This window comes from Cygnus olor, chromosome 9, assembly GCF_009769625.2.
Source record: "Cygnus olor isolate bCygOlo1 chromosome 9, bCygOlo1.pri.v2, whole genome shotgun sequence".
Taxonomy (NCBI): Eukaryota; Metazoa; Chordata; class Aves; order Anseriformes; family Anatidae; genus Cygnus; species Cygnus olor.
This window is the reverse complement of record NC_049177.1, coordinates 2,509,062-2,530,599: the sequence shown is the minus strand read 5'-3', so window position 1 is coordinate 2,530,599 and position 21,538 is coordinate 2,509,062. Positions and strand designations below refer to the sequence as shown.

The 21,538-nt window shown below is 39.3% G+C and overlaps 1 protein-coding gene across 2 annotated transcripts in view; it reads left to right on the top strand.

Annotated features, from left to right (window-relative positions):
* Positions 1-1,324: 1,324 nt before the first annotated feature.
* RASA2 (RAS p21 protein activator 2) overlaps positions 1,325-21,538 on the top strand; it is a 48,767-nt gene continuing 28,553 nt past the window's right edge. Inside the window, exons 1-5 of one of the 2 annotated variants that reach the window (XM_040566972.1) lie at positions 1,325-1,497; positions 7,135-7,240; positions 12,407-12,510; positions 13,473-13,567; positions 18,987-19,063. In XM_040566972.1, coding sequence (XP_040422906.1) covers positions 1,434-1,497; positions 7,135-7,240; positions 12,407-12,510; positions 13,473-13,567; positions 18,987-19,063 — 446 coding nt within the window. In that variant the 5' untranslated portion in view covers positions 1,325-1,433. Of the gene's footprint in view, positions 1,498-1,526; positions 2,235-7,134; positions 7,241-12,406; positions 12,511-13,472; positions 13,568-18,986; positions 19,064-21,538 lie in introns of those variants that run through there. The other variant, XM_040566973.1, reaches the window with a different exon arrangement.

The following is a 21,538-nucleotide window of genomic DNA, read 5'->3' as shown; positions in this document are numbered from 1 at the left end:
TGTCATCGTAAATTTTGAGAGAGTTATGGAAAAGTTAGTTTTACATGATCTAATTTAAAAAATGCTGCAACACAGTGTAACTGTACCTCTGCGTTTGCAGGTCAAGAGAGGTTTCAGAGCAAAACTCTTGCTCTGACAGGGTTGCCTGCAGTTCCCCAGCCACGGGTCAGACAAGGCAGCCAATCTACTGGAAACCAACTGTAGGTAACCAAATCCCTCAATTTGTACTATAGGGAAAGCTCTGACTTCTGACAGGTAAAAGTCACCTTATGCAAATGCATGTCTTTGTGCAGGTCTGTGTTTTGCATGCATACAAATTCACCCATTACTGGTGTGGCGAAGCAGCTTATTGCCCACCAGCCAGCCCATACTGCCACCTCTAAAGATGTCTCTTTTCCCAACCATGATGCGGAGAGCAGGGATGGGGTGGGACGCTGACAGCTGCAGGAAAAACCACCAGGGAGTGGAACAGAGCATGGCCTGACTGCCAGGTTGTGTGGCTCCATGCCATGTAATAATCATAATGGTGAGATTTGTGCGGGAGAAGTACATGGTCAGGCAACCACGGCAGAGGACTCCAGTTAGAGACAAATAACAGCTGCTGGCTCAGCACTTTCCAAACTTCCCTTTGGCAGGAGCAGACCGAAGAGGACTTTCTGGGCCCAAGGTGAAGAACCCTTGTCCTCTACTAACTTACTTTCTAACTCAATTTTCCCCTTGTTACCCAACTAAACTACCTCTTTGTTTTAGGACGCCAGCCACTACAGGGTTTCACCAGAATTCGCGCCTACAGGGCCCGGAGGCTGAGGTACCTTCAGCGCGCCGAGTTTCACCAAACTGGATCTGCACCTGGCGGCTGGGTGGATGCGGGAGCCGAGGCAAAGCCGCCCACCACCGATACCGGGGCTCATTCCAGCCCTCAGCGAGGTCCCGGAGTTTCACGTTAGGACCTCTCTTCAGGAAATCCCAGCGAAAGCGTGACGAAAAGGCCTTTTAATTCCCCGTGAGGGCAAATACGCTTTATTTGTACTTTGCCAGCGCGCCCGCGAGCTGAGGGCAAGGCACAGCTCCCCGCAGCTCCCACAGCCGCTCCCTCGGGGGGCTCCGCCGCCCCGCCCCATCGCCCTGTGACCGGCCGTTAGCGCGGGTGGTTCGCCCCTCACGGCTACGGCCTCCTTCGCCGTCGGGGGTAGTTACAGGCTAAGGGAGCGGGGCGACGGCGGCGGGGGCCCCGCCGAGTACCGGTGCCGGGCTGTGAGGCGGGCGCGCCTGCGCCCCGCTGCCCCCCGAGGGCCGTGGCGGCGGCCCCCAGCGGGGCGGAGCGGCCCGGGGGCGTGCGGCGGGGCCGCTCCCTCCCTTCCCTTCCCTTCCCTCTCCTCCCTTCTCTCCTTCCCTCCCCCGCCGTGCACTGCGCAGGCGGCGGCGCTGGCGCGATGGCGGCCCAGGACGGCGGCGGCGACGAGGTGCGGGTGCTGCAGAACCTCCGGGGCAAGATCTGTAAGTGGGGCCGGGGCCGGGTGCGCCGAGCCCGGGGGCCGTCCTGCGGGGCCGCCGCTGCGCGTTCGCCTTCCCTGGGGCTGCGGCCGGCGGGCAGCCCCGGAAGGGAAGGAAGGAAAGGAAGGGGCTTTGTGGGGTGCGGGCTGGCGGGGCTGGGGGCTGGAGGATGGCCGGAGCCCCGGGGCGGCCGGGGAGCATCCCCCGGTGCTAGGATATCCGCGAGCCGGCCGCCTGCCAGCCGTGTCCCGTCCCTCCCTGCCTACCACCACCGGGCATCAGCGTGTTTGTCAGGCAGACGTTGCGAAAGTATCGATGTGCAGGAAGTCGGCGGGGGAAGGCCGCTCTGAAACGGCCGCTAACGCTTCTGTTTCTTGGCGTAGCGAAAGAGAGAGGCCGGCGGCCGGGGAGCGCTGGCTCGAACCTCCCGTGCGCTCGGCCCCGGGCAGCGGCGGGTGCCCCGCCAGGCTCGGCAGCGACCGGGGAACAGGATGTGCGCGGCTTCCTGGCGGCTCGGCTCGGCTCGGCTCGGCACGGCGTGCATGCAGCCAGCCGGGCAGCCCGCTCGTTTCCTTTCTCACGCCGTCGGTCAGCTTTTTTGAGAATGAAGCGAAACGGGCCGGGTGTGGCGCCGTGCCGGGGTGGGGAGCCAGGTGCGAGGAGCTTTTGACTGGTTTAAATTTAGCTGAGGGGGGGTGGAGGTGTTGCTCAAACGCAGCGCAGGCTCGGGTTTGTCTTCGGTAAGTAAATGAGTGACTAGGCCACGAAAATGGGAGGCTGTGGGAAACGGGGCTCGCTGCAGCGCTTGCTGCAGAGGGTTAATGCGAACCGAGTGGACAAGACTGAACACACACTTCCTGAGACTTTGTTGTTAGCAATTATCGCAGAACTAACGCATGCCAGCTTGTCTTAAAAAAAAAAAGTCAGCGCTGGCTTATTTACTGACACTGTTCTGCTGCCCCACTTGTGTCCGAGGGGTTTTGCAGCAGTTGGCAACACAGCAATTGACGAGGTTTTACTTTAGGTGATACTTGAGCCCAGCACAAGTTTTGCATTAGATATTAAAAAGCACCTCCTGTATCTCTCATGACTTCTGTTGAAGCCAGTTTTAGTGTCCTGTGCATGTGTTCTGCATTGATCCTGTTGCGTTGTAACTTTGAGTTACTGCATTTGAGTACCTGGCGAAAGTGATGGTGAACCAGAGGTTATCATCTGGTTATCATACATCCAAAGTTGGTTGCCAAAGATGGGCCTGTAAAACTGCAGGACCAGTTTGGAAGATGGGTGGAAGTAATAAAAGATGTTTCCTGAAACAGCGTGAGAAATCACTTGGGAAAGCTACTTGTTTTTTCCAGAAAAACAAAAACACTTTTAAAAAGATGTGAGTTAATTTGCTGTGAAAGCTTGCAAACCCTCAAATCCCTAGCTGTTCTGTTGGCCTCTTTGCCCAGCACAGACTGTTTATTTTCACTTCTTGCTCGTATCTTACTAATTTGCTTTTGGGGTGAAAACCCTTTGAATGAACGATAACAAACAGATGTAATAATATAATCCCCCTTGATCTGGAGGGATTAGCACTAGCAGACTTCACTTTGGGAAGTTGGTGTTCATAGTCCATGAGAATTTTTTATAATATGCTTTTTGCAAGTAGAATATGTTTCAGTGCCTGAGTTTTGTTGGCATTTAAGCTATGAGAAGACTTAACACATTCATTTTGTATGTATTGCACAAGAGATCACAATTTTCAGGAGGCAGTGGCAGTTCTGTGTATATAGAAAACACATTTGTGGTAACTTTTATAATGCAGTTTTACAGTACACAAGTAGATGATAAAATCTAAAGTTAGCGATGTTATACAACCGTGACAACAGATTAGAACTGAGGCATGTACTTAAAAGTGGCTTAATTAGCTATTACACACCCACCAATGAAAAACAGAATAGGAACACATTAGCAATCCCTGGGACTCCCCGTGTTGTGTGGGATACCCGTGTTTGCAGCCTGTCTCCTCCCTCTGGTTTTCAGGTAAGAGGCAACATGAAGATGTGATCTCTTACTAGTTTAAGACCATGGGTTTTTTTTTTTTGAACTTGAGCAAGTTTCCATTGGGGATCCACAGAAGGACAGTCGTTCTTTTTAATGACTCTTCTGTATTGGCAGCTGTATTTTGTGTCAGAGTCGTGACAAAAGCACTTTACAAGGTTTATGCGTATCCTGCAATTTGAGGTATGTTTATAGTGTGTTATTCTTAGTTGTGTAACTAGCCTTTGTCTTCAGTTTATACCATGTAGTAGTAGGTTTTTAGGTCGTAATTGATTTAGTTGCGTTCATTTTTGGAAAACCTTAGTGGAATACGTGGAAAATAGCTAACTTATCATCTCCCAGAACTCATTTGACAAAATTCAGGACACGTTCTGTTTCAAACTTCTAGCACGGAGTTGTTAACACTGTGTGAATATATCGGGTTATGCTGCGCTCGTATAGTGGTTTTAATTGCTGCTATATAATATGTTTAGTCCCGCGAAATAGATACGTTGCACTTCATGTGCATAAACTTCTATTTAGGTTCTTCATTTTGGGTCCCTGTTGTAGGATGTACACGAGTTGTGCGTTTTCCCTCAACAGAGTGCATTGTGAATAAATAGCATGTGTCCATCCCACCTCCTGCTCCTGCTGGGTTTCTGATTGTGTTAACAGTGAACAAGCTTTACCTTGATGTTCTCATGCTCTATCTGCATCTAACAAATGATGTGCAGGACAAGGGAGTTTGACCGAACTGTGGAATTTAGTAGGTTGCTCCATTCCTGTTACTACTAACTCATAATGTTCATGTAATATGGGGAGTTGGAGTTTCTTAACTGCTGTGCATCTATCTGCATTGCCATCGCTCTATGCTCTAGCACTTAACTTTTATTAGCATCACAGCTTTTTCCCTTTTGCTTAGGTTTAAGCTCATCTTACTTTGAAGTAAAGTTTCTCTGTGGAGTTGTATAGAGACCACTTGTGTGTATATTGTAAACAATATTTTATAAATATTTTAAAATCTAAACTAATATATATAATCGACCCAAGTTTTTTTTTAGTACTGATATTTTTCGCTGATTTCTCAAAGTAAGTGGTTGAGAGGCAGTAAAAGTTGGTTCAAAAGTCAGGTAAGCCATATTAATCGTGAACTTGTACATTTTCAGAATAAAAAGGTTGATGTTTATTATGTTAGCAATGCATTCCAAACTTTCCCTGTTGAATTAGGCTACTAGATATGTCACGTGAAAATAATTACTGTTTTAAATTAGTCTGGTGACTGAAACTGCTAAGTTGGTACATCAATAAAAAATAAATTGGTCTGTTATTGCTGCTGTTTGATCATTTGAACTGCAAGTTTAAGTATCATGCTGCGTGGTTATAAATGACAGACACCCTGAAAAGGATTGAAATACGGTTCCACAATCAAAGCTAAAAATGCTTTTCTTTCTTATCTCCCCCCCCCCAAAACCTTTATTTGGTATTTCTGACTAACCATCCTTACTGCCTACATTTTAATTTGTGTTCTTTTAAGAAAACGTGAAACTACAGTATTTGTAATCTCCTTTCAAAGTCCACCATGCAGTAGCTTTACAGTGCCAATAAAGTTAGGTTCTCTCTTAAATAGTTCTATGTGAAGATAGGATGGTAAAGCTCCAGGGTATTAACTAAAATGCCTAAGATGCTTATCAGAAAAAACTGTCAGGTACAGTTCATGCTTATTAATTACTTCAGCATCTGAAGCTCTGGGGATTGCAAGCCCCTTGAGATTTCTTTTTTTGTATTCTCGTTCATGTGTTTTATTAAAATAACTTTTTTTTTCAAGGTGATATTCAGTCTCATGCTTCCCCCCCCCCCCCCCCCCAATATCTCGCTCATGGGCCATTTTGAGTTTAGTTTCTTTTTAAAGTCTGGTGGGCATTAAAAACCGTTCTGTACTTGTCTCTCAATCTGTCAACGTTAAGTGTGGTGTTTAAAAAATAAGACGTATACTTCCTCTTCTCCCACACCCAAGTTGATTGAAAAGCTCATTGATCGTCTGAGAGCAGAGGTTTTAACTGTGGAAAGTTACTTAAGTGTCTGTTCATGTTTTCCATCAGTGCATGTATTCCTGACTTCGAAAAGATCAGGGAGGAAGTTCAGTCTGGCGGTGAACCACTGTGTTCCCTGCTCAGATACCGCATTTCCAGTGCCAGGCAGCACTTAGTTATGTTTCAAGACTGCCACTAATCTATTAAGCAAAAACAGAGAGAAGACAAAATGTTTCTGACTTTACATCTTAAGAGCATAGAAAACAAAGGTTATTTTCCAATGTGCTTCATACCTGATTTTTTTTTTTAAAAAGGGACATACATGTGACATGTGAAATCTAATTTCATGCTGAGGTCTCTGAAAGTAGAGGTGGTGTAATGTTATTTAGATGCAGTAAGTAATTAAAACTCATACTGTTTTAACCATGTTACTTTTTAATAGCTTATATAAAATTCGGATGATTTTGATTCCATGTTTTATTGGGGGGAGGAGGGGGGGTATTTCCAGTAGAAATATAAGGACACAAGAGGTCCTAGTTAAGGCCTAACCCAGAACACACCTGTGTTGCTTGCATTTAAGATAATAACTTAAGTGATGATGGTGCAGAGAGAATCTACTCAGGCAATTAGGAGCCCTCTCTCCTCAGGAGAGGGGACCAAAAATGCTTGGCTTGGCTCTTTCGGCAGAATCTGAGGTCAGCGGGGACTGATGACCGTCTTCAAAGAAGGGAACATGGGGGGGGGAAGTACTGTTTAAGCTAAAGCATGGTATTGCCTTAAAGAAATGTGGTGTCTGCAGCATTTGGATTCTGGAAGAGCACTTTGAATGTTGGGAACTGTTTTTAGCTGTAATTGATTAGAAGTACCTATTTCATAAAGGGCTGTGTGGTGTCCCGCATGTGTTGCTGCAGTGGCCTAGATTCACTGCCCAAGAGCTCTTTGTATTCCTGCATTGGCAGTCATCGTGGTCCCATTAGAAACTTCCTTTTCTGTTCGTTCTTATATGTGGTGCCCTTAGTCAATAGATGACTTGTCCCCATTCCCTATTAGACCAGACATTTAGGAAAAAATAAACAGTAGTCATAGCTCAACCTTTGAAAATACATCGGTCAACTTAAGAGCAGCTAAAAAAAGTGAAAAATGAAGAGGAGATTAATAAGATTATATCTATCCCATCAGCTTCCTGTAACCAAAGCATTAATGGAGGAAACAGTGAAGAAGAGTAGTTCAGCCAGGTGATGCCTTTGCCATATGACCTAATGCCGTAACCCTTCGGGCTGGGAGCCTCTCAGACATAGCAAGCTATGTGGGGTCAAGCCCAAGATGAGACCTCGAGGGAAAGTGCAGGTGCTGCAGGAAGCGGTGCTAATGAGTCAGTGCGTCATTATCTTCCTGTCGGCTCTCTTTCCATGTGAACCTGGATATCAAAATTCAGGGTGCATAGTGGGGCTTACAAATTGAAAGTGAGTAACAAAATGCATGCTGATGGAAGAATAAACTTTAGGCATCCATTAAACTATGAAGATTTTGTGTAATATTTTGTTGGTTTTTCCCCTCAGTACTTAGTCTTTTTTTTTTTTATTTACAGATGATGCCAAACATTTAGTTCCCAACAAAATGAGAGACTTCTTCTGTACCATAAACCTGGACCAAGAAGAAGTTTTCCGTACGCAGGTAGTTGAAAAATCTTTAAGGTAAGCTTAATTTTTAAATGGAAATGGTAATCAAGACCTTCTTGGTCCAGAATAAAAGCAGGATGCGTGTCAATGTCCATGTGGTTTTGCTTGTATGTCTTTAAAATGAGAGCTGACTTGTGGCAACTAATCGGAAGCATTACAGCAATGTGCAAATCTTGAGAGTAGTTGAGAAGAAAACAAAGTGGAGGCTTGTGAGTAGTACAGGACTTACATCAAACATGTGAAAACGTATTTTGCTGTTACTGTATTTTGTTCCATTGGGCAGCATAACATTCTTTTCTTGCCAGGCTATTTTCAAGGGAAAGAAGTCTGCTTGATCTCTAACTTTCCCTGTCATTTCATACTTCTGACATGTAGTCAGTATGTATTGCTGGAATTCTGCTTTCAGTGTCTGCCTTGTAAAACCTGTTTCTAGAATGGATGAACGTGAACTTTTCATTTATAAAAGTTTTGTTTGCTGTGGGATGTTCCCCTGAATAGGCCTTATTCTCTCTTGAAATTCTTGTTGTTGGAACTGTAGCCTGTACTCAGGCAGAATGGCTTGCTTTGCCTCCCTGAGCTGTAGATTCTGCTATTGTTTTAGAGCTTTAAAAACAATCCAAAAAGTCGTGATAAAATGGCTGAAGTAGTCTTGAAACTTAGGTTCACTGATGACCCATACTGGAGGATCTTTGCAGCTGCATTGCTCAGAAGATCCGAGTGACAGTTTAATTTATTTCGAGGAGACATTAAACCTTCCTCTTAAGATGAAGAAAGTCTGCTAAAACTCTTATATTTTCCCCCAATTCTTGCGATTTCCAGTGGTTTTGTGGTAGTATTTGTTTTTAGCCATCTTGCTAGGTGTTTCTAGGTCAGGATCATCAGACTACTCATACAGGAAAGTTAAATGGGGAGTTTTACTTTTTCAGAACACCATTGTAAAGCCTCTTCACGAATAGTAAACACTACGTACATGCAACTGGTTAAATTACAAAAATGGATTCAGTGGTTACAGATGAGGAGGATGAGCAAAATATTTGGTCCTGATTGCAGTTCATTAATTTAACTGGAAGTGCAAATTGATGTCCTAAACGAAGTCAGTTTTTTAAACTCTGCTGGCAGATTTTGACATGTTAATAATCAAAATCATAGAAGTTTAATGTTACGCTTGGAAGCAAGACCTGTAACATTTAATGTTATATAGACTTTTTTTTTTGTAATATCCCTTTTTAAGAGTTAAGTGGATACACTTAAATCACATGAAGAAAGAATTTCTGACTATGCAGTAAAACATTGGCAAAATAAATCACCTTAGATTAACCTAATTTTTAATAGTACTGAAGTTGAACTGAAACTTAATTGAGAATATTGCCACTAGTTCTTATGGAGGGAAGAACAAAAAATTCACTATAAGAAAATAACAGTTTTGGGGTGTCTTAAACAACTGGAGAAATTTTCACAATTTTCATGTGATATGAAATCTATATTCGTATCTTGAGAGTGTTTTGTTAGGAGCCAGTGTTCTCTGCCAGGAGGTGCATTTTTGTCTTCCCTGGCTACATAGGGAATTCTTTGATTCTGTGAATTACATCTGCATGAAGTTAGATCCACAGCATGAATAAGGTTCCCTACAAACTGATGAAATGTAATAAAATAAATCATCCTGTAGTAGCAGCAACCAGAATTGGATGCTTACTCTTGTATTACTGGTGTGTATGTGGTTATGAAGGCTGGTGCTTGTTGCAGAAAATTATACCATCTTGTTGCTTATTACTGTGTTGATCTAGAGTATGTAATAACCTAGAGGTACTGGAAAGGAAGATGAAAGCTTTGATATCTAAAAGCCTGCAAACTTTATAACTGCTTTTCAGTAAGGTGTAGTACAGTATAATTTTAGTCATAACAGCAACAATTGTTTGTTTTGTATTATTTACTGTCTTTTAGACAAGTAGTTCACAGTCTGTTTTTGTCACTGTTTTCTGGGTTGCAGATTTTATACAAGGTATAATCCAGATTGTATTCTACAGATATCTGCTAGTTACACATCTGTGGAAGTAATTATCACCTAAATTAAAATGTCCTTTGGTTTCATTTATTGAAAACCAATGAAGAAATGTTTTTTTTTTAAAGTGCAAATATGTTTGGGCTTCCATGAGCACTGTGATGATTGTTAGAAGTACAGATGTGAAGCCAATGACTTTTCAGAGCTGAAAATACAAGGATTAATACTGAAGTGAAAGAAGAATATCCTGTCTAACGACTCAAAAATGTTTCCTGACACTATAAGAGATTTCTGTGGGTTTTGAAGAAATTGATTTTTTTTTTCCCCTTGAAAGTTTCAAGAAGTTTGAACCTCCTCAAATTTCCATGGTCATATATAAAGAAATATGGAGGGAGAGGTTGTGGTATGTGTTGCATTTTTTGTTTAAACTATTTTTTATTAAACTTTGTGCAAATGCAAGTTTATAGCAAGAATTTAATATCTGGATATGACTGTTGCTTTTATCAAAAGACAGATGTAGGTGTATTGGTCAGTTTTCATCAGTGAATTACTGGTTTAATATGACAAGGAAGGGAAGAGCATATGAGTAATATTATATGTTTGTTTAATCTCCTGGATTACAGTAATCCAAAAGGCCATCCAGTTCTTCCTGTATGACAGTCTGGTCTTCCTTTGAATTAGCATAATCTTCTAATTTTGTATCTGTCACAGTCTTTAAAGTTCTTGCATCAAAGTCACAAATGAAAGTTCTAAACTGACTGAATCCCTGAGGAACAGGTAGAGTAAGTTCTCCATTTTAATTATTCCTCATTGGTATAACCTATTGTACCACTTCAGCCAGTTCATATACACCTTAGAATTTCTTTACTAATCCTTTGTATTCTAAACCTTAAATTTGCTCTGTATCTCGTGCTTTGCTAAAGAATAGTTAACAACTGATTGATACAGCAGTGGTGGTATTCTAGGTAAGGAAAAATGTACCAACATGAATAAAAAAATGAATTACATTCTGTTTATGTTCATACTGTTGACTCGCTCTTTCTTGCAAATCTGAGGATTCACATAATGTTGGGGTCAAAATAATGATTGGTAGTAACTGGTCTTTTTTTTGATATATTTGTGAACTTCATTCTTAGCCTTAGGATATGGCTGCTAAATAGGTTTTTGGAGGTCAGTACTAATAGTCTCCATCCCACAATAATGAATCATTATCTGATTGTAATTGCACACGTACAGCTGTGTAGATGTGGTAAGAATAAGCATTTAACTTAGTGATACGCAGTTGTTGAGTTGTACACCATGCCAGCTTGTGCACCCGCTGTTCACGCTTTCCACTGTAATATCTTTGTTTTTACTGCTGCAACTATTACTCGTGTAGCTAGTCAGGGAGCCACATCATGGAATTGACCTAAATTTGAAGTAAGACTTTTTTATCTTCTGGTGAGTTACTGTGTCAATACAATTAAAATGAGCAGTGAAGGTAATAAGGAAGTTGAGGCTGCTTAAGGCTGCACTGCTGCTAAATAAAGGTAATGCTCAATAATTTATATCTTTAGTGGTGCTGCTGACAAGAAGAACCTAGCTCTCACAATGAGTTGAATTTCTTGGGTTTGAAATGAGGAGAAGGGGAAGACAAGTGGGGAGCTGAAAAACTATAAGCAGAGTTTTCAGCTGAGAATTTTTAAGTTATATCTCAGTGTAATGCGAAGTCCAGTAATGATTTGTATGCTTTGAAGCCTATGGTAAAAGTTACGTGTTTGAACAAAGCGAACATTTTCACTTGTGGAATGTGTTATAATGAATTCCTGGAGTTAAAGCTATTGATTCTAAGAATAGGTTCAAGAAAGTTGGAACACTAGATTTTTGTGCTTGTGTTTTCACCCACTTTTTGTATTGGTTACCAGCTGCTTTCCTTGTCTTGGATTTATTTAATGAGATACTGGTCCTTGAGCATTTGGTGTCTTTTCTCTAATTTTTTTTGGAGGGAAGAAGGTAGCTGTGATTTGACCTGGTATTTTTTTGCATAGGAACCGCCATAAACGAATGGTTCCAAACATAAGCTTATTTGTATTGGTTTAATAAACAGGTATTGTAACAATACAGTGTCAGCAAGATACTTTACTAGAAAATGACAACAAAAACTTAATTTCTGAGTTTGATCTAATTGTCATTGCTGTATTCTTCTGTAGAAAGAAAGCAGAGGCTAAAATTTGTTTCATGAAGCTGTGTACCTTCCCTTGTGATGATAATACAGGGTTGTAAATGAAAGTATTTTAAGTCTGTATGAATCCAGTAGTTTTGAAATAGTTTTTCTGTGAATGCATTTAATTTTCAGATTTCACAGCTTGCAGTGACACAAGCATTGTGGTTTTGTTCAATATTTTGAAATTCAAGCTTCTGAATGCTTCCTATGATTGGATCAATAAGTTTACCTTAAGTTTAACAGAAGCATGCATACCTGAAGTGTGAAGATACTGAGTACACTGTGTGAAATGTCTAATACGAAGGAACCCAGAGTCTTTTTAGAATACTCTGCAAATACTTCTAGCTGTTAATTGGTGCAGCATGCATGGCAGTTATTTAAGGTAAACTCAAAATGTTATATTAGACGTCACTAGGTGGAGAAATGCAGTGATCATTTCAGCATGCAGGAGAATGTGAGGATGTGAGATGAACATTTCTTTCACTGTTCTCTTACACTTAGGGTTTCTTTTTACAGGTCTGAATCTCTGAGTATTAAATCTGATGCAGATGTTAGAGCTAAACATGCTGGCAGTTAGTGAAGTAGTTCGTAAGTTGTGTTTTACTGTAATTTAACCACATACAGAATGAGAAAAAAGTTTTTGTCTCAGGAAATCATTTAGTTAAGGATGGTGGGTAGAGAACCAGCTAGAATGACTTTGAGACAGGAAGTGAAATTGCAGAAAAGACAACGCTCTCTATGTGTGTACTCTAATTTTTATATATAGAAAAAATGAGCATACAAAAAGCACTCTTATGAAGTTTTAACTTGTAGTTTTAGTGTATGTTTTGCAATGAAATGACTGTGGGTGGCTTTCACAGATGAGCATGGTGGTAAAGGCCAAGTTCTGTGATTGCAATATAAATATAGCACTTTAGCGTCTGCTGTACAAATTATATGAAGTGCTTTTCCCATTTTAACTTTCAGTTTTTCTTTTCAGCCCTTATTTTGGGGAAGAGTTTTACTTTGAGATTCCGAGAACATTCCAGTGGTTGTCCTTCTACATTTATGATAAGAGTGTTTTACAAAAAGACCTGCGTGTAGGTAAGTTCTGGGATACTGTCTACATTTTGCATAATGTTTGGTTGTTTTCAATATCTGTAGTTTCATGGATACAGTTATTAAACTGATGTGTAAGTGCATACTGCGCTTAAATATCTCTAAAGTTTGAAAAGCAGGATTTTGTTTCCATGTTTTGTTATACTAAAATATGTTTATTTTTTGGGCTAATGGGATATTTTATGGTCTTACTACATTTTATAAATTGTTTTTTTCTCCAACTCTGTTCTAGTAGAATATTTGAGCAGCTGTCACTATTTGTAGATCTCTAAAGAATGAATTGGTTTTGCAATTGTTGAATACTTGTTAAAACTATACACATCAAATTTTTTTCTCTGCCAGGACAACATGTAAACCTAGTGACTTAAAAGTTGCCGCAAAATCCTTTACATAGTGTAACAGAAAAATTACAGGAGGTGGATTATTTTGACTGTCTAATGGCTCTAGTTCAGCTGCTATTTGGATATAGTTGCTATAAAGCTCTTAAGAGTCTACTGTGGATGTAGGCTTCATGTTACTTGAATTAAGGAAGGAAGTCATTTGCACCAGGATGCCAGGTAATTCGGTATAACAGCTTTCCAAATAGCAATCAGAAGAGCAGAAGGTGTCTACCTTCAATTTCCTATTTAAACATTCTTCAACACCGTTACTGTTCTCTCAGATCTGTATTGTCTTATTTCCAGCCACAAGCGTGTTCTTTATTTCACGTAATCTTTTTTTTTTAGCAGTATCCAAGATAACACATCGTCAGGAGCTGAATTGGTTTTGTGTAAACTCATTCACTATTTTACTGCATCTGCTTCAGTTTAATTCATGTTCCTTGCTTCCATGAGCTTTTCATATAGCATCACCAGCTTAAAAAAAAAAAAAGTTTAAAAAAAAAAAGAGTCAGTCCTATTGAGATGAAAGTGATATTTATGTTTTTCTCTTCCTGTTTCCTTCCCCAGGAAAGGTGGCAATCAAAAAAGAAGACTTATGTAACTATACAGGGAAAGAGAACTGGTTTATGCTTCAACCTGTCGATTCTAATTCAGAGGTTCAGGTAATTATTAAATTGCACATCTATATATTTTTTAAATTAAATATAGATAAGTATACGTAATGGTAGAAGATTTTATTGAACTGTGACAGAGGCTAGCATCTGTGTAGTTCTTATGAGTCAGTTTTGTCTTTCAGCTTGATTAAAAAGTAATGCATATTCGATATTTCTAAGTTCGCTGTATCATTCTTCATGATACTCTTCAAAACTGGTAAAAGCAGCAGCTGTTTGGGAAATGTCTAACAGTATTTTGATGCCAAAAATGTTTGGTGCAAGAAGAGCCATGTGCTTGAGAAAGGTGAATGATTTAGGAAACTATGGAGTCATTTTTTATTCAGTTTTGTGTTACAAGCTGAAATGATGATTATGTAACATGAAGTGGTAACATCTCCAAAATGGGAGTTACTTGTTGTGCTGTGCTCATACATTTATTTTATTTTGAAATACTTTCCACATAACAACTTTCCACAATACTTTCCTGCAACAAGTAAGTTGTACTTCAGAGCTGAATTTTGTCTGTGTTTCAAGTCCTTCTGACAGGATTATTCTAGTAATATTTTAAAATTAGGTGACTCTAGAAGTTGTAGCTACTCTGTCTTTGGTTGAAGAAGAAAACAGAACAGTATTCTTGAGAATCTATTAGCCCTGTTGCTAAGATAGCCACTTAAGTCTATTTTTTTTTTTTTGGATTTACCTAAATCTTGGACATCCTTTCTGGAATTCTCAAGAATTAAACTTGCTGACTCCTACAAAGTAAAAATAAAGTAGGGGGTGGAGGAGATGGGGGATTTACAGATCAGTCATTCCATAATACCACCTTACTTATAATAAATTTAGGACTTCTAGGATCACAATGCAGTCCTATCGCAGAAGGTGTAGACCCATCTTCCAGTCTGGTACCATAGCTCTGTACTAACACTGGTAATCTGACATGGAGGTGATTAAAAGTTCAGCAGAGTAAAAGTACTATATGCTTGAGTTCATACAAGGTCTTGGTTTATCCGTTTATAAAATAACTCCACTATCCATTTGTTTGTTTTAACTTACTTTTGCACAAGCTTTTTTTTCCACTCTGTTTTGCTCTCTTTTCCTTCCCAAAATAGAGATCACAGATACTGCTAAATGAGTTGATACGGCTGTCAGCTGCCTTACCGTTTTTTTTAATCAACCTTATCTAGATGATTTTTTGGTATGCTGTACAGCTTTTGCTGATGCATGAAAGTATGCCACTTAAGCTGCCTTGCTGAACAACCTGAGCTAAATAAAGTGGTCCAGTTGTATTAAACCGACAAATAAACAACTGCATATTTTCATAGAATGGTTTGGGTTGAAAGGGACCTTAAAGGTCATCCAATTCCAACCCCTTGCCATGGACAGGGAGGCCTCCCACCAGCCCAGGTTGCCCAAAGCCCAATCCAGCCTGGCTTTAAGCACAGGGACAGGGCATCCGCAGCTTCTCTGGGTAATCTGTGGTAACTGTTCTAGTAGATATAACTGCATCTGGTGTAGTTATACTGATGTAAAAATGTTGTAGGCCAGATATTACCTCCCTCTTTAAAGCAAAGTTAACCTCAAGCTAAAATTTGTTCTTTTAACTTTTTTTTTTAAAAAAGGTTGGACATTATTTCTTCAATGTGTATGGGGGGAGGGAGGCAGTCTTTCCATGGCCATTGAAAGTGTATTAAAAATTACTTGTCTTTAATTTTTAGTAAGCATCTGTTGTTTTATGTTCCTAGCTTTTTTTTTGTCAGTGGTGGTTTTGCTGCTAGTAACAATAATATGAATGGATATTCATTTTGTTAAAACTTTCTGCTTTGTCCACCAGTTCTTGAGTATAAAAAGTATATACGAATGAGGGAATGCTAAGCAAATCAATTATTTGAAAAGCTGTGTGGAGAAGTATGTGTTTAGCTGCAGCTGGTGCAAACTTCTTAGCAAAACCCAAATGCTTTAAATTTTCTAAAATGCATGTTTGCCTTGTTTTGTTTTGTTAGTCTTCATATAGCTGGTTTGAAATGAGGTCATATTGTTAAACGTGCCCTTGATCTGTTCCGTTACTTGTAACGAGAGTGAAAAATCTTGTATAGATTTGATCTATATTTGTAAAATATATAAGGTCAAAATCTTTCACACACTTCTAAGGTTTTTGAAGGTAACTTTGTTTGCTGTTCTCTTTCTTAACGTTGATAGGTTTTACAATTACTGTAGTATTGTACTTCCAGTAGACTCCCCTGGCCTTCCTGTAGAATGCATAGGTTTGTTTGGAAAAATGGAGATTGAGCCTCAGTCCAGCTTGTGGATTCATAATGGCTCAGATCTGTAAACCTAGGAAAGAAGAAAGGTCGGGGTAGAGTAAACCTCAGGATAATCCAAGTTGAATAGTTTTTGTTAGGACTGTGGGCCAGTGCTCGGAGCTCAGTGTGGAAGGCCGCAAGATGTGGCACACATCAGAAACACGGTATGTGTTTGCTCTAACTTAAAATGAGAAAGCTGGAAAAAAGCCAAATGGAAGCTGACAGAACCTGTATCTGGTAGGTAGAGAGGTTTGTGCAGTAAGCTCACGGAATTAACTATTGCCTATCATGCTGAATGTGGGACTGGTACATAATTTGTGGAGTATTCTGGAGCACTTTTACTTGGTGTGTGTTGTGAGGACTTCAGATCACTAAAGGTGCTCTGAGTGGATAACCTGGGCTGTTTTAGTGAACTTTTGTTCATTTTTTTTTTTCCTTTCATACAAAAGCTCTCTAGCTTCTGGCATAGAAATTTTCTTTTGAGATGTTAGTGTGATTTGTATGACATAAAGATGATTTTCCTATTCCTACAAATTCAGCAATTCATCTGTGATGTTTTTCCATTGAGTTAGGGGAAGTGGAAGGAGTAGGACAGAGTTCAAGAGAAATACTGCAATCTAGAGTTTCTGATACTGAGGGAGGAATTGGAGAATAACTCTTAGCATTTCTAACATTACTAACTGAGAATGGGAGTTACTGAAAATGTGTGGGTTAAATATAGTTGTAGCCTACCTTTTAGACAATAAAAGCATGCATTTCCATCCCTTAAATTTAAAGGAGAGAAGGTTTTATGAAGAAAAACAACACTGTCAAAAAACATTTTGTGGTACACTTAAAACAGTGTAATCCTGTATGTGGAATGTGGGCATAGTGCTTGCCTGCCTTTTGACATATGTATTTAAAGTACATTTGCCAGCCCAGTTTCCACTTAAGAGCTTTAGAAAACTTTAATTTAGTATAGATACTTGTAATATTTTGTAATGCGGAAGTGATCTAAATATTAAAAAGAAAAAAACAACTGTGCAACTCAAGTGTTTTTGTGGTTCTGAATTTTAGAAACAGCTGACAGCTCTATCTTCCTCTAGGCAGTATCAGGAAAGGTAATTGTCAATCCATTTGTAAAATTAAAATGGAACCACCTTGCCTTTATACAACACAGAGATTAACAGGTGAAAAGCCCGTTTCATGGGTTTTTGTGTGCTTCTTATTGTATAAGAATGGATCATTTCTCTGCATTTCAGTCTCAAACGAATCTGTATAACCCACTTAAAACCCAGTTGCATACTATGTCGAAAGCTCTGATATAGATCTGCAGATCAGCTACTTTAGCAAACCATCATGCTGCTCTCTGTAGACAAAACAAAAATGTACTTGATATTCTCCATACTTGTCAGGGAAGTAATCACATAAATACAGCCATTTTACTATAGCTGTTGTGGTGCTGAGTTTTGAAGCAACTACAGTTATAAATAACGTTTCCGGGAGCAGAAAACTTTCTATTATATTTCTACTTTGTGCAAAACTTGATTTGTGAGTTGTTGTTGTTGTTTTTTGGGTTTTGGCTTTTTTTGTTTGTTTTTAAAGAAGAGCACAAAAGACATTTAAGGCATTCACAAGGTCTGCATACTAGAAGTAGTTAGGCCAGTTGTTACCATAAATACTAATAATGTTGTCTTTTTGCTTGTCATTCAAAAACTTCGCTGTGTAAGGCTGTCGGCATGTTTCTCAGTATACTGTTTTTATCCGATAAATCTATTTTTGTAATTGAGTTTCTCTGCTTGACAAATATTTTCTTAATGTACCTGTGTTCCAATGCATGTAGTAACAGTTTTCAAAACACTTTGGCAGGAATCCCAAAATAGTTACGTTTAAGACTTCCTTATAAAAGAAACTTCACTTCTCCTCCCATGTGAGAGAAATACAGCCTTTGCCCCAGGGGTTTTACAATAATAACACTTCAGTTTTATGTCAAAACATACGTGCTTTAGAAACGTGTGCAAGGTCAGCTAAGGGTTTTATTTCCATTTTAGTGTTGTGGCAGCAAAACTGTAATCAAAATTATAGCTTGCTTCCTTCGAAACACTTCAAAATTATCTTTCAGATCACTTCTCTGACTCTTGCCAAATTCGTTGTTCTGTTGAACAAGAATCGTGACCGTGGACAGACCAGTGTCTTCTGATGTTAGCAAATGGTTGAATCCCAAGTGTACTAAGGAGATCATGGTACAGAGGAAAGACTGCATCATGGTCTTAGCTCATGGATGTGAAAGCCAGCACAAACACTCAAGCAGTAAAAGGAGTAGCAGTATTGTCAAGGCAGCAGATGTTTGGAGCAAGGTTTATAGTACCAAATTTTGATCGTACCAAGAAAGGTGTGTATTATGACTTGTAGTGTTTAGAGCCTTTTATTGAGTGGATAGCGTAGGCATGCCCTTGCTGAGTTCCCAAGTTAATCCATATCGTGCCATCATTTATGTTGTGTTTTTTTTTTTTTTCTTAATACATCTTTGTAACTGCCAAACATCACCTGACATCTCAGAAAAAGAAAAGGAGGAAACCAGCTTAAAGCTGTGCTGGAATTTGCTAGGATTTCTAGAGGATAGCCTGACTGGACTGTATTTCACGGATGTATGTTAAAGGTTACTGGCTATGGCTACCATATTACTATTGGTAATTACTATTACCAGCTACTATTCTACTTTTCTAAATATACCTAGCTGCTTGAGATTCTAAGGTCGCTTTAGAACTTTTACCTGAAATGGTCTTAAATCCTACCATTCATTAGTTCAGGGGTTCGTCCCGTGCATGGGACAAAAGAGCTGAGACGGACTTCTGCTCTTGGTACTTCCTCATGTGGGAAGAAATTTTTTTTTTTTTGTATGTTAGATCTGTGGAGGCTTGATGCAATTTGTGTTCTGTCTGCCGTTGAGGATGGTAATGCTTTTATTAGTCATTGTATCTCTGAGTTCAAACATACTCACAGGATATGTGCTTTAGAATAGCTGTTTGTTTGAAGTAGATATATTGGAATAACCTTAAGTGATTTTTAACTATAAACCACGTTATTGTTCTAATTACTATTAAAATAAAGCCTTTTAAAACTATTGGTGTTTTTCTTTTTTTTTTCAGGGAAAAGTTCACCTTGAATTAAAACTGAATGAGCTGATAACAGATAATGGATCTGTGTGCCAGCAACTAGTAGTACAGTAAGAAAATACATTAATCCTTAAATATTGAGTTGTCTCTTAAAGCATAATGTATTTGTCCCTTTCAATACTGAATGTCTGCATGTCCTGGTACCAGTAATGTTTTTCTTTTTTATATGGCTTTTTCTTGGAGCCTACCTTGTTGGGGGGAAGAGTAGTAGTATTTTGTTTTGGTATGTGAAAATCTACTTCTAGATTTGCTTCAGAATGACTTTCTCATGGTTAACCATGGTAAGCAGTAGTTATAGAAAAACAAAGTGACGGAGTTGCCTTTTTGGGGAAGCACAACATTGCCACATTTCAGTAAAATTTATTAGCAACAACTCAGACTTCCCACTATCAAACTTAATTTTGGCCACAAAGCATAAAGACGTTACAGCATGCTAAAGAACCTCATAGAAATAATATTTTTCTGGTGTATGTGATTTCAAAATGGTAGAGGATACCAGACAAATGTTACCAATATTAAAGAAAAAGCACAAAATGACACACACTAGAAAATACTAACTAATCTGTAGTTTCATTGTTACTTTTAGAGCTGTGTTTTAATAACTTCTGGAGTCTGAATGTACAGGTTACAGGCTTTCAGTCACAGAAAACTAAAATTCCACATGTAGTGATCATTCCATTTCTTGTTATTTGTTATTAAACAATACATTTAATACTAGAAATTGGTAAGAAGCCAATACAAATGCAGCTGTACAATGTTTTGATGCTCAAAAAGTCTTTCTGATAAGGATATATTTTAAGATACTGGTCTCTCAAGAAACTAGTCCTCATTTTCGAAGAAGTCTGATAGCCTTCTGTGTTGCTTGCTTCTGGGAAGCTGGTTCCTTTAGTTGAAAAGTCTGGTGGAAATGAGGGACTTGCAGACACTCTGGGATTGCCAGCATTTTCTTCCAGCTCTTCTTTACGTTCTCAGCATAGCGAAGGTTCAAGGGAACATGCTAGAATTTAGAAAAGCAGTTTTGTATTCTGTTAGTGCTTCAGAAAGAAATGAGACTTTTCTGCACTTGTCTCGTAACAGGCTGTGGGATAGGCCCTGTGAAGACAAGGTACAGACAAGGGGGTTATAAAAACTATGGGATGATTAAGATGAAAAAACTCAGAAGGTAGTCAGATTCTTTTTGATCTTGTTTTTCAGCATTGTTCTTTGACTTATCTAATTATTCAGAGAGTGAGTTTAATTTATTTTGTTAAAGCTTCACTGTCTGAGAATTCAGCATTAAAGAATGGTTGTATTGCGAAACGGCGAGGGGGAGGAAGTGGTGTGTGGTCTTCCGTTTGTCTCCGCGGCTTTGCACTCAGATCCGTTCTGGGGGCCGGGGAGACCATTGCACTGTCAAGTTTGCTAATGGCATTTTCATTATAAAGCTTAAGCCATCTTCTTTCTGAGTTACAGTCTAGGCTAAGATGAGTAGTTTAGTTGGAGCAAGACCTAGCAAAATAATCCTTTGCTCTTCTGTTACTTAGCATGAAAAGGGAAGCTAGTTAGGTAACGCAGCTCAGGCAGAGAAACTGGTAATGTTTAGCAGCTATTGTAGGCTGATAATTCAGTTAAGATGTGGAAACCTGTTGTATGTAGATGTTTATTTTTAACTTAAAGATAATTCTGAATGGGTTTTTACTTGTGTGGTAGGTGGCAGCTTGGATTATCAGATGTCTTGCTGCTTGAATTTTTGTATCCCTCCTGCAGCACGAGGCAGGACTAGAACAGCTTTTTCTTCGTGGACCATTCACCACCAAAAAGCTAGCTGGAGTTTTACAAACTGTTTTATTCCCAACTTAGCTTTGTTGTAGATGTCAGAGTTGTTATTTAATTTTTGTATATCCATGCACTCTAAGTTAAACTAATTTTTTTCATTTTGATTTTTGATATGATGAAGAAAAGTTGTTTTAGAAAGTTACTGTTGCAGATTGCAGTTTTGAGTAGGAAGTGGGTTACTCACCATGCCCTCTCTTAGGATCCCTTTATGACGGAGATAAATGATCAAAAGGAAGCCAGGGCACTCTCGTGGTTGCTGTACTCACCCACTCACTGGCATATAGGAGAAGATTGTGCGTTAGACACTGCAGTGTTACATCAGCACTTATGTTTGGATCTGAGATTATGAAATGAAGAGTTCCTGCAGCTAAAAAAAATAGTATTTTGTCAGACATGTTGATAGTCTTAAAACAACTTGCTTTATTTGAAATATATTGTACAGAAATATATTCTGGATGTACATATGAGAGAATAAGAAATAAATCTCTTGATGGATATAGTTTTACAGGAATGGATGTGAGTGCATTTTTAAGATGCTTGGTCTTAAAGAACTGGGAGGAACTTATAGAAGACAAATGAGATTCTTTATTAGAACACATTGGCTTTTTAAAGGTCTGTTTATTTTCTAAATTTCAGAGGGTAATTAATGATATGTATATTTTGTCAGTCACCAGGCCCTGAGAAGTTACTGTATTAGTAAGTCCTTTAAC